Source organism: Panthera uncia, chromosome D1, assembly GCF_023721935.1.
Source record: "Panthera uncia isolate 11264 chromosome D1, Puncia_PCG_1.0, whole genome shotgun sequence".
In the NCBI taxonomy this organism is placed as follows: Eukaryota; Metazoa; Chordata; class Mammalia; order Carnivora; family Felidae; genus Panthera; species Panthera uncia.
Genome location: NC_064808.1, coordinates 35,836,974 through 35,850,269, shown reverse-complemented (window position 1 = coordinate 35,850,269; position 13,296 = coordinate 35,836,974). Strand labels below are relative to the sequence as shown.

Below are 13,296 nucleotides of genomic sequence, written 5' to 3'. Positions count from 1 at the left end.
TCTCCTATAATTTTGGCAAGAGTTGAGAAAGGTTGACATTAATTATTTAAATGTTTAGTAGAATGCATGAGTGAAGTCATCTTCTCCTGGATTTTTCTTTGTGGGGAGGTGTTTGATTACTGATTCAAGATCTTTACTAGTCATTTGTTCAGAATTTCTATTTCTTCATGATTCAGCCTCAGTACATTGTGTGTTTATAGGAATTTATTTTTTCTTCTAGCTTTCCCAATTTGTTGGCGTATACTTGTTAATAGTAGTCTTTTATGATTATTTGTATTTCTGTGGTATCAGTTGTCACGTGTTCTTTTCCATTTCTAATTTTATTTATTTGGGTCCTCTCTCTTTTTTCTTGGTACGTCTAGCTAAAGGCTTATGTAATTTGTTTATCTTTTGAAGAAGAAAAACAGCTCTTAGTTTCATTGACCTTTTGTATTGTCTTGTTAGTCTCTATTTTATTTATTTGCACTCTGATCTTTGTTACTTCCTTCTTTCTACTAGCTTTGTGCTTACTTTGTTCTTTTTTTTTTCTCATTCCAGGTAAAGTTCAGTTGTTTATTTAAGGTTTCTCTTATGTCTTAATATATGCATTTATTACTATGAACTTGCCTCCTAGAACTTCTGTTGCTGCAGCCCATAAGTTTTGATATGTCATATTTCTATTTTCATTTGTTTCCAGATATTTTTGTTTCTCTTTTGATTTCGTTTTGAGACATTGCTTGTTCAGAAGCATTGATCTAACATTTGATCTTTCCTAGGGAACATTCCATGCACACTTGAGAATAATGTGTATTCTGCCACTGTTGGGTGGAAAGTGCTGTAGGCCTCTGTTAAATCTATCTTGTCTAACATGTAATTTAAGTTGAATGATTCCTTATTGATTTTTCTGTCTGAATAATCTATCCATTGTTGAAAGTGGGGCTATTGAATTTCCCCGCTATTTTTTTTTTTCATGATTATTTATCTTTGAGAGATAGAGACAGAGATGGAGACAGAGCATGAGTGAGAGAGGGGCAGAGAGAGACGGAGACACAGAATTCAAAGCAGGCTCCAAGCTCTGAGCTGTCACCACAGAGCCTGATGCGGGGCTTGAACCCATGAACCATTGAGTCATGGCCTGAGCTGAAGTCAGACACTTAACCGACTGAGCCGCCGAGGCACCCCTCCCTACTATTATTATATTGCTGTCTGTTTCTGTCTTCAAGTCTGTTAATATTCATATTATTTCTTTATGTGTTCTGCCATTGGATGCAGAAATATTTACAAGTATTATATCCTGTTGCTTGATTGACCTCTTTATCATTATGTAATGATTTTCTTTGCCCCTTATTACAGCCTTTGTCTAAAGTCTGGTTTTTTTTCTGATGTAACTAACCTTGCTTTCTTTTGGTTTCCATATATTTTTCATCCTTTCATTTTCAGTATGTGTGTCCTGCAATGTGTAGTGAGGCTCCTGCAATTCACAGACAGTTGGGTCTTGTTTTTTATTCATTCAGCCACTCCAAGATTTTTGATTAGAGAACTTAGCTTATTTACATTAAAGTAGTAATTGTTAGGTGTAGACTTCCTTTTTCCATTTTGTTAATTTTTTCTGGCTATTTTATAATTTCTTTGTTCCCTTCTTCCTGTCTTGTCCTCCTGATAATTTTTTCTAACATATGTTTATGTTCCTTTCTTTTTATCGTCTGTGTATCTATTATAAGTTTTGCTTTGCGAGTACAATGAGGCTTATATAAAACATCTTATAGTCTCTGGTAAGCTAAGACGAATTAACTTCAGATACATACTAAGTTTCTATATTTTTACTCTCCCCTCCATGCTTTATGCTTCTGATGTCACGATTTACATCTTTTTATCTTGTTTATCTATTAACCAGTTATTGTATAGTTATTTTTACTCCTTTTGGCTTTTAACCTTCATACTAATTTTATAAATGATTTAGCCATTACCATTACAACATTAGAGTATTCTGAATTTAACTGTATATTTACCTTAACTAGTGACATTTATATTTTCACATGTTTGCATGTTGCTAACTAGCATCCTTTTATTTTATATCAAAGAAGTCTCTTTAATACTTCTTATAAGGCCAGACAGACCATCCTAGTGGTGATGAACTCCTTTAACTTTTGTATTCTGGAAAACTCTATCTGTTCTTCAGTTCTGAAAGACAGCTTGTCAGGTAGAATATTCTTGGTTGGCAGTTTTTGTCCTTCAGTACTTTGACTATACCATGCCAGTCCCCCTGGCCTGGAAAAGTTTCTGCTGTGAAAATCTGCTGATAGTCTTATGAGGCTGTCCCTTGTACGTAACAAGTTGTTTTTCTGTTGCTGCATGTAAGATTCTCTTTTTGTATATAACTTTTGAGAATTTAATTATAATGTGTCTTAGTGTGAGTCTTTTAGGACTCCTTTGGGACACTTTGGGCTTCTCAGATTTGATATATTTTTCTCCCCATGTAAGGGAAGTTTTCAACCACTATATCTTTGTGTAAGTTTTCTGCCCCTTTCTTACTGTTTTCTTCTTTGGCGAGCCTATTAATGTGAATGTTGGTCAGCTTCGTATTGTCTCATAGTCCCTTAAGCTAACCTCACTCTCATCTTTTTGCTCCTCTAAATGAAGTACAATACTGTGTCTTCAATTTTGCTTATCTTTCTTCACTTGATCTAATCTGCTGTGGAATATCTCCATTGAAATTTTTGGTGCAGTATTGTATTCTTTAGCTCTCTGATTTGTGTTTATTACTTTTGTATGTTTTCTGTCTCCTAGTACATTCTCACTTTGGTCATGCAACATTCTTCTGCCCTTGGTAAATGTCTTTATGACTATTATTTTGAACTTAAAAATGTTTTTTAATGTTTTACTTTATTTGAGAGAGAGAATGAGAAAAAAAATTTTTAATGTTTATTTATTCTTGAGACAGAAACAGAGCATGAACATGGGAGGGGCAGAGAGAGAGGGAAACACAGAATCTGAAACAGGCTCCAGGCTCTGAGCTGTCAGCACAGAGCCTGACGCGGGGCTAGAACCCACAAACTGTGAGATAATGACCTGAGCCAAAGTCAGATGTTTAACCAACTGAGCCACCCAGGCACCCCTAAAAAAATTTTTTTTAATGTTTTATTTTTGAGAGAGAGAGAGAGAGAGAGAGCACAAGAGGGGTAGGGGCAGAGAGAGACAGGGAGACACAGAATCTGAAGCAGACTCCAGGCTCTGAGCTGTTGGCACAGAGCCCAATGCAGGACTCGAACCCACGAGCTGTGAGATCATGACCTGAGCTGAAGTCAGACGCTTAACTTACTGAACCACCCAGGTGCCCCGATTTTGAACTTTTTATGGGGTAAATCATTTATCTTATTTTCATTAAGGTCAGTTACTGAGGCTTATTTATGTATTTGTTTTTTGTTTTGTTGCTGTTGTTTGGAACATATTCCTGTGTTTCTTCATTTACTTTGTCTCTCTGTATTGATTTCTGCACATTAGATAAATTAGCTACCTCTCCCAGTAATGACTGTGTGATCTGGCATAGGAGATGAATCTTTTTGATGAATCCAGTGTGAACTGTTTCTCAAACCTCTGTGATTGTCCCCACCGCCTTCTATGTTCTTGGTGGCTCCCAGTATTTGGGAGTATGCTAAGACCTGTCAGTGTCCCAAAGGGGAGGATCTGAGTTAGCACCTGGTTCAGGCTAATTGGAAGCCAGACCTTCAGGAAGCAGCTTTTAAGTATACAAGTAGATCCCCTTCAGGAAAACATTGGAATATTAAAAGACTGCTTAATTATACTGTGCTCTTAAAACTTTTTTCTCCTAGTAGCAGTGTATCTACCAAATACATGAGTAAAGAAATGAATAAATGAATAAAATTTTCTGCCTCATGAAATTCAGTTAATATTAAATTTAAAAATGAATAAATAAATGAGTGAAATATAACATGTTTTTAAGAAGGTCACAATCTAATTGGGCCAGAATCTAGTACATACTGTCATTAAATTTTAAGTGCTGAAGAAGTACAGAGGAGGAAGGAATTACTTCTTGACTAGAGGAATTGAGATAACTTTTATAGAAGGCCTGAAATTTGATTTGGATTTTTTTAAATAGGATTTTGAAAGGGAAAACAAGTGGCAAAGGTATCCCAAGGATAGAACATTCTGGTGTGAGCATTAACTTACCCTCTGTGTTTTCATTGTAATGAACTATCACCGAGAGTTCCTTTAAGCTGAAGTTTTTGCCAACACCGTTTCCTATGGGACATCCCTCTTCCTCACAACTGCTTTCTTCATTTATGTCAGCAGATTTGCCTTTGCTAAGTTCCTCTGGTTGTATATGTACAGAGTCTCTCAAATGGCAACAATGTCAATATTCTCAGTCTTCTATTCTTCCATAACTCCATTTACGTTTTGTTTTCATTTTCCATTTGTTTGATGTACTTACATCTTTGTTCATCAGTTCTATTTTTTAATACCCATTTTTGTAAAATGCCACGTGGAAGGCAAGGAGGAAACACAAAGACATGCTTTGCTGTCTGCACATTAATTGACTAACAAATATGCAGCGTTCAAACACCAGCGGCATTTAAAGTGATGTGATTGGTCACTAATCATGATACACGTCTGCTATTTATATAGTGATTTGTGGTTTGAGGAACTAACAGAAAAATTTGTACTTTATGCAACAGTTCATAGTTAATATAATGTGGTACCTGAAATTTGAGTCATGTTGGGGGACTGGTGTTATGTAACTAACCCATGGAAACTGAAATCAATGCAAAGCAAGCAATATTATACTTCTAAATATTTGGAGGAATAATATAAATTTTTTTAATGTTTATTTATTTTTGAGAGAAAGAGAGAGAGAGACAGAGTGTGAGTGGGGGAGGAGCAGAGAGAGAGGGAGACACAGAATCCGAAGCAGGCTCCAGGCTTTGAGCTATCAGCACAGAGCCCAACATGGGGCTTGAACCCATAAACCATGAGATCATGACCTGAGCCAAAGTCAGATGCCTAACTGACTGAGCCACCCAGGTGCCCCTGGAGGAATAATATATTAAGCCATCCCATACTAATGGATTGGAAGACTTAATATTATTAATTTTTCTATACTACCCAAAGTGACCTAAATATTCAATATGATCTCTATCAAAGTCCCAGTGACATTTTTTTTACCAGAAATAGGAAAAACAACTGAAAAAATTCACATGAAATGACAAAAGTTTTTTTTTTAATTTTTTTAATCTCTATTTATTTTTGAGAGAGAGAGAGAGAGAGAGAGCAAGTGGGGGAGGAACAGAGAGGGGGAGACACAGAATCCAAAGCAGGGTCCAGGCTCTTAGCTGTCAGCACAGAGCCTGACGTGGGGCTTGAACTCATGAACCGCGAGATCATGACCTAAGCCAAAGTCAGACACTTATCCAACTGAGCCACCCAGGAGCCCTCCCCTTTTTTAGTTTTTAAAGAAGTTTCTATTTATTTATTTTGAAGGAAAGAGGGGGAGAACAGAGGAGGGGCAGAGAGAGAGAGAGAGAGACAATCACAGTTGGGCTCTGTATTGTCAGCATGCAGCGCAGGATGGCGCTGGATCCCATGGATCCCATAAACTGTGAGATCATGACCTGAGCAAAAATTAAGAGTCAGATGCTTGACCGACCTGCTGAAATTAAAGAGTCAGATGCTTGCCTGACTGAGCCACCCAGGTGCCCCTGGGATCACAAAAGTCTTGAAATAGCCAGGTAAATCTTGAGGAAGAACAAAGCTGGAGACATCAGACTTCTTGATTTCAAAATATATTGCAAAGAAACAATAATCAAATCAGTATGGCACTGGCATAAAGACAGATATACAGACCAGTGGAACAGAATAAAGTTCAGAAATCAACATATATCGTTAACTAATCTTCAACAAGAGTTCCAAGAATACACAATGGGGAAGGAATAATCTCTTCAGCAAATGGTGCTGAGAAATCTGGACATCCACATGCAAAAGAGTGAAATTGAGTCTTTATCCTATACTCAATCACCTCAGCATTGTGTAAAATCCTAAATGTAGAACCTGAAACTATATAAAACTCCTAGAAGAAAATATAAGGGAAAACTTCATTACATTGGTCTTGGCATTGATTTCCTGGGCATAACATCAAAGGTCAGGGAACAAAAACCAAAAACAAGTTTGACCACATCAGCTAAAAAGTTTCTTGCAGCACAGAAAACAGCAGAGTGAAAAGACAACCCATGGAATGGCAGAAAATATTTGCAAATCATTTATCTGCTAAGTGGTTAATGTCCAAAAATACATAAGGAACTCCTGCAACTCAATAGCAAAAAAAACAAAAACAAAAAAACAAAACAAAAAGAAAACCCTAATAACCTTATTAAAAAATGGACAAAGGACTCAAATAGACATTCTCCAAAGAATATATATAAATGGCCAACAGGTATATGAAAAACATTCTTAGTGTAACTAGTTACCAGGGAAATGTAAATCAAAACCACAATGAGATATCATCTTACACCTGTCAGGATGGCTGATACCAAAACAACAAAAGACAAGAGCTGGTGAGGATGTGGAGAATTCTAATGAATTTTTGTACATTGTTAGTGGGAATGCTAAATGGTGCAGCTGGAAAACAGTATGGAAATTCCTCAAAAAAACTAAAAATAGAACTATATGATCCAGCAATATCACTTTATGAGTATTTATTCCACATCTTTGAAATCAGGATCTTGAGATGTTGGCACTCCTATGTTTATTGCAGCACTAGCCATAATAAGCAAGATTTAGAAACTACCTAATTGTCCATTGATGGATAGACAAAGAAACTGTGGTATATATGTACACCATACACACACACACACACACACATACAGAAACAGACACACACACACACTGTTGATATATACATATGATATACAATTCACCCTTGAAAAGAAGGGAATTCTGCAATATGTGACAACATGGATGAACCTTAAAGACATTATGGTCAGTGTAACATGCCAGTCACAGACAGAGAAATCCTTAATGATCCCATTTACATGAAATATCTAAAATAATCAAATTTATGGAATTAGAGAGTGGAATGGAGGTTGTTGGAAGTTAAGAAAGGTGAGGGAAAAGGGGAGTAACTAATCAATGGACATATAGTCTCTGTTAAGTAAGATAAAAAAGCCCTAGAAATCTGCTGTATGACATTGTGCTTATAGTCAACATAAAGGTATTGTAGACTTAAAATTTGTTAAGCAGGTTAAGTGTTCTTACGATAAAATAATTTTTTTTTTAAAAATGAGGAAAAAATACATAAATGAATGTATACATGAGCAAATAAACAAATAAAACTCTTTAGTAGTCAGGGGATATATTTATATTGAAAAAAAGGGATATCGGAAGCAGAGAGATCAGTTAGATGATTATAAGGATACTTAAGGGAAGATATAATTAAGACTGTAAAGATGTACAGATAGAATTCATAATTCCCTATAATTATTTAAAAGGTAGGGAATGAGTCAGATAAACATTAAAATTTGAATTTTTCACAGGTGATAAAATTATAAGTTAATATTGTGTTAGTATTCCATTCTTAGATATATGCCCACCAAAAGACACGTGCAAGAATATTCACAGCAATGCTGTAATGGCAAAAAACCTGGCAGTAGCACAAATGTCCATGAACCCAATAATAAACAAAACTGTGATTTATCACATAATGCAATACTATGTAGCAATGAAAATAAGTGAACTTTTGCTGCACACAGCAATATAGGTTGAGTTTACAAGCAAAGTTGAACCAAAACAAAACCTAACACAAAAACTACCTGTGTATGGTGTATGACACGATTTATGTAAAGTTCAAAGACAGGCCAAACTATCCTATAATATTAGAAGCCAGGATATTACACTTACGTCTTAGAAGAGTCATAAGGGAGTGTTTCTGGGGTGCTGGTCATGTTCTACCTTTTGATACAGTTGCTGATTCCACGAGAGTGTTTATTTTGTGAAAATTCTTTAAATTGTACAGTTGTGTTATATGTACTTTTCTGTAAATATGTTATGGTTCAATTGAAAGTTTATTAAAATTATACATACATATGTACATTGAATGATTTCAGTAAAAAGCTTGCAAACAAAGTCTAGGTGTTAATAAAAGGTTAAGTTTAAACATTCTTTCAGATTATCTGAATGAAGAGAGAGTAATGTGCCTGAATTTTCTTCTTCCTTGCAGGGATTGCTAAGAAATTAACTTGGATTTTTATATAGGAGTTGTTTCAGTGTTTCTACATAGTATTAAGACAACATTTGTAATTCTATAATTTTGTCATTAGAGTAGTGACAGAGAGCCATCATTCAACCAAAATGGTTTTTTAAAGTAGAGAAAAGCACCGGGTTCTTTTTTTATTCACTTGATTTCCCTATCTCTTGATTATATTTGTTCTTATACATTTCTTTGCCTACAGTCACATTGTTTTTGGAGTTTTGGAAACAGCGACAAGCCAGAATGGAATATGAGTGGGACCTGGTGGACTTTGAAGAGGAACAGCAGCAGCTTCAGCTGAGACCTGAATTTGAAGCTATGTGTAAACACAGGAAAATAAATGCAGTAACTAAGGTAGATTAGGAAACTGAAATGGGCAGCGTATCTCAATGGACATACCTCCCAAATAATTACGCATATTTTAATTTGCCTTTAAAATATTCTCCAACATATAAATCTTATAAACTTCTTTAGTTGTTTCTAATATGTATTTCAAATATATACAAAAAAAAAGGTAGATAGACAAGCATAATGAACCCCAGGATGGACCCATCACCCAGCTTCAATTCATATTAATTCGCGGACAATCTTGATTCATTTACACTTGCTCCTCCCTGCAACTAGATTATTTTGCAGCAAATACAAGGCATCGTGTCATGAAATAGCATGGGTTTGTAATAAATGATGTAAAAGGAAAATGGAAAATAATGTGTCTGCTGTGTGGGCATATATATATATATATATATATATATATATATGTATATATATATGTGTACATTACATGTATATATGTATATGTGTATATATATATATGGTATATATATACACATGGATATGATACTAAGTTAATATGCAAAAATTTAAATAGTATTGTAATAAGATAGTGGACTTATGAGTGATTGTTTTATTAGACCACATTGTATTCATCTAGTCCTTTTCAATTTATCATAATGGGAAGATCATTGCAGTAGTGTTTAGGCAGTAAAGTCTAGATTTGGGGATCCTTAACTGGCAAATCACCTGTATGTTGCTGACTGAGTAATTTGACTTCTTGGTAATTCTTTTTTTTTTTTTTTAATGGGAAAATAGAAGGTATTTTGCCTTCAAAGACCAGACTCCTGGCTGCATATTCTTAGCATCCCTACCTTTCCATAATCTATAATCACTGCGTTGCTTGATGCTGTTAAAGGTGAATAGAATATGTCTCTAACACAACCAGAAAAGTAGATTTTCCTACTTTGTTCAGGACACTATTCTTGTGGTATAATACTCAAAATTATTTTCACAGTTTAGGCATTCACAAAACACTTATTAACTTTTATTGAGACATTGCAAAAAATTCGGTAATTGAGCAAAGGGGAAAAACACCTCAGAAAATACATTAACAACTTGGATGGCTGTATGACATTAAGAAAATATATTAAAAGAGACATTGTCCTAATGACATGAAGTGTATCTGTTCCTATTTCATGGTGTAAAAAAACTAAAAGCAGGCCTAAAATTACTGACATAAAAACAATATGTACTGAATGTTTATTTACATTTGAAACCAGCTGAAAAACAGTGTGGATTGATCCACTGTGAATCACCCACTTTAATGGTTTTGAAACCAAGGGATTTTTTACTCACTTGCAGTGCTTCAGTGGTTAAGTACAACCAGAACCCTCACATTTGAGTCTGTACTGGGAACACATATTTGTATGCATGGACACACACATGGGCACAAACAAATATGCATACACAGACGCAAATGTATTGGACACACATGCACACACATGTACATAGTCACCTACATGTACACATGCACACACATCTGGGGTTTCAGTAGAGCACTTGGAGGGCTATTTTGCCTGTTGAGTTCTGTTTGCATTCAGTCTTCCCTAAAAATCCTTAAGGTGTAAAAATCCTCCCTAAAAATCCTATCCTTTAGATAGGATTACAAAATTTAGATTTCTGCTGACAGCTATTCTTTTACTACATGGCAGTATTTTTTTTGGATAAGATCTAACTACCTCTTGATATAGGAGAGAATTTTCAGCTGATATAATTAATATCTTCCATTAATAACTTAAAAACATGAAGGTAGAAAAGACTGGGCCCGTGAACTGTGTGGAAAAACAGAATCCTGTTAAGTGTAAAGAAGGCACCCTGTTTAATATCATACATAGCAATTAGGGAGCGATGCAGTTTGATTGAATTCAGTTAGAATAAAACTGTAATATCATTAAAGCATTTCAAATTAAACAGCAGCCCTCAGACTTGTCAGGCCTGAATATCACTCCATTTCAACACTGAGGAAATAGTGTGTATCCATTGTGGCTCATATTATGTATAAAATCTGTCAACTAAGAGTAGTAGAAGGCTTCTACTTAAAGGGAAGGAACCAATGCTAGAATGTAGCTTCCCATGAGCTGTAGCGGATTCTCTGGGGGAGGTTTCTACTTTCACTGGATTTTGTGGTTTTGACTGCTTTTTGGAGTCCCAACTTCGTGGGTAGATTTTGATGTTGCTGTGATTTCTTCTAAATTACAGGAGATGGAACCTTACATGCCTCTATATAGTCGCCTTCCATGGTATTTTTTATCAGGAGCTACGGTGACGTTATGGGTGAGCATTCTTTTACAACTGCTCTCATGTCATTGACATGCAGTCGTAGGAAGATTATTCTAGCAGTTTCATCTGCAGTGACTCTTGAGTCCCTCTCCTTCCTCCCCATCCCCAGTCCTTTTATCTCGAATACAGCTTCTATATAAAATAAAGTGTGATCTATGTGGAGGTGCCATAATTGAACCTTGGGAATAATTGAACCTTGGGAAAAGAGCTGGGGGGAGACAGCGAGGCTTCATCTCAGAAACTGTCTTTCCCCCTCTCCTAGCACTTCATTAATTAGGTGATAACTTGAAACCTCAACAGTATAACAAACTTATAGTCTGCAGACTCTTTGGTTAGTGTTTTGGTTTTAATCATTAATTTATCTTTATCTCCACTTAATATAGCTACACAAAATGCAAACAAAAAGCATATACTATTGAAATTTATTTTCTTGCTGAAATAAATAGAAGAAAGTATTACTTCTGTTTGAAAAATTTAATTAGCATATCCCATTGTGAGGGAGTCAGGTTTTCTCCATGCTTTTGAACTAATAGATTCATTCCTCCATCACCACAATTTATTTCCTGCCCTCCACTCTCCAAATCTGTGCCCTCTTACAGTTGGCCTTTAACTTTAGGAAAAGAAGCAATGTTACCCCCTGAGAGTTTAGCATCGTTGAAATATAAATAATTAGCAGCTGTAGATTATAGTTTAACCTTACCGGTGCATATTATCCCATAATATTTTAACATTTCTAGTTAAAGGAATTGATTTTTCTGTTTTAAATGTATGTTTTCTTAGATGATATAACAGTCACTGAGGAGAAATGATAGAGTAAATGGAGGGGGCAATAATCAATTCAGGGCACTACTTAAGAAATAATATAGAATATGGTCTCAGAAAGATTGTTCTAACCTTTATTTCTAGTACTCATTCAACTTGATTCAGTCCCTCAATTTTCAAAATCAAATTTTCCGATCATTGAGATAAAGGCATCCCTACATCTTTCTGTTTTTCCAATATGGGAAGTGTTTAAAATTTATGCAGAATCTATACAAATATCTCAATGACCAGGCATATCAGACCACTGATGGCAACACTCTGAGGGGTAATGAAATAGAATCTGTAACTGTGTTCTTCTTGGGAAGGCACATGGTTTTCACACCACCTGTTTGGAGCAGAGGTTGGCAAATGTTTTCTGTCAAGGGGCCAGATGTATTTTAGGCTTTGTGAGCCTTGTACAAATAGTCCCTGGCATCTTTGTTTTTTCTTATAATCTTTAAAAAAAAAAAGGCAAAAACAAAACAAAACAAGACATTTTTAACTCAAGAATCATTTAAGAATAAGTAAGGCCGTGGGCAGGATTTTGTCTTCTGGATAGTTTTCTAGTGCTTGGTAGAGGATGGGCCTAAAAGATGAGCAATGGCTACTTTTCTGTTTTAGGCTCCCCCAACTGCTGCTACTGTAGGTCCTGTCTTATCTCCAGCCCTTTCTCCTTGGCAGTGTTCTTTTACTGCCACCTGTTGTGAGAGAGCCTGGCTTGGTCTGCTTTCCATGTCAGAGGCACTAACCTTAACATGACGAGATGAAGAGACTAGTTATGTTTCAGATGTGTACACATTGCAGAGATGCAGAGACCCAGTGACCGATTCCTTCTTTCCCATTTCCAGATGGCTCTTGTCATTGCCTGTATGGTAGCTGTGATTGTGTACCGCCTGTCAGTCTTTGCTACATTTGCTAGCTTTATGGAAAGTGAAGCATCCTTTAAGCATGTCAAAAGTTTCCTCACTCCCCAGATAACTACATCACTCAGTGGATCCTGCTTAAACTTTATCGTCATCTTGATCTTGAATTTCTTTTATGAAAAGATATCTGCGTGGATTACAAAAATGGGTAAGCTGGCCAGATCATCTGTGTAACACTGAAAAAGCATTCCCGCCAGTGGTATATATCCACTGTGGATCATCCCCTGGGGTGTTCATATTTAAGGCAGTTTTTAAAGTTCTAAAGCAATTTTGTTCTACAGGTAGATGCATAGGCTGGTACTCAGAACCCCCAAAAGTCTATTTAGGCCCAATGTAGTGAAAGCGAGAAAAAGAACTAGACAGAAGAATTAGGACTCTGTAGATCTTTTTTGAGTATTTTTGTCTTAATCCTCCCTTGAGGGGGCTAGTTGAATTTTAAGTAAAATCCTCACTTTCCTCAAGACACAGGTAATTTTTATTTCCTGTGTATGGTTTTTAGAAGGTATTTGATTTTGAAAACCATTGTAGGAAAAACAGAACAGTCGGCTTTTCCTGAGTAAATCTTACACGTAGTGCTTTTCTTTTCAGTTGCCGTGTCTTAGATCCTGGATTATTCTCCTTTTAAATGATTAAAAGTTCTCCCACAACCATGAGGGATGGTAAAGGCGTCACAGGTGAAATGGAGATTTAGTCCAGAAGAGGAGTACAGAGCACAGTTGTTTC

General features: G+C 35.9%; 1 protein-coding gene across 1 annotated transcript in view; it reads left to right on the top strand.

Moving 5' to 3' along the window:
- Positions 1-13,296, top strand: part of ANO5 (anoctamin 5) — an 89,770-nt gene that overhangs the window by 58,639 nt on the left and 17,835 nt on the right. Inside the window, exons 12-14 of the mRNA XM_049649224.1 lie at positions 8,439-8,590; positions 10,769-10,843; positions 12,499-12,721. Coding sequence (XP_049505181.1) covers positions 8,439-8,590; positions 10,769-10,843; positions 12,499-12,721 — 450 coding nt within the window. The remainder of the gene's footprint in view (positions 1-8,438; positions 8,591-10,768; positions 10,844-12,498; positions 12,722-13,296) is intronic.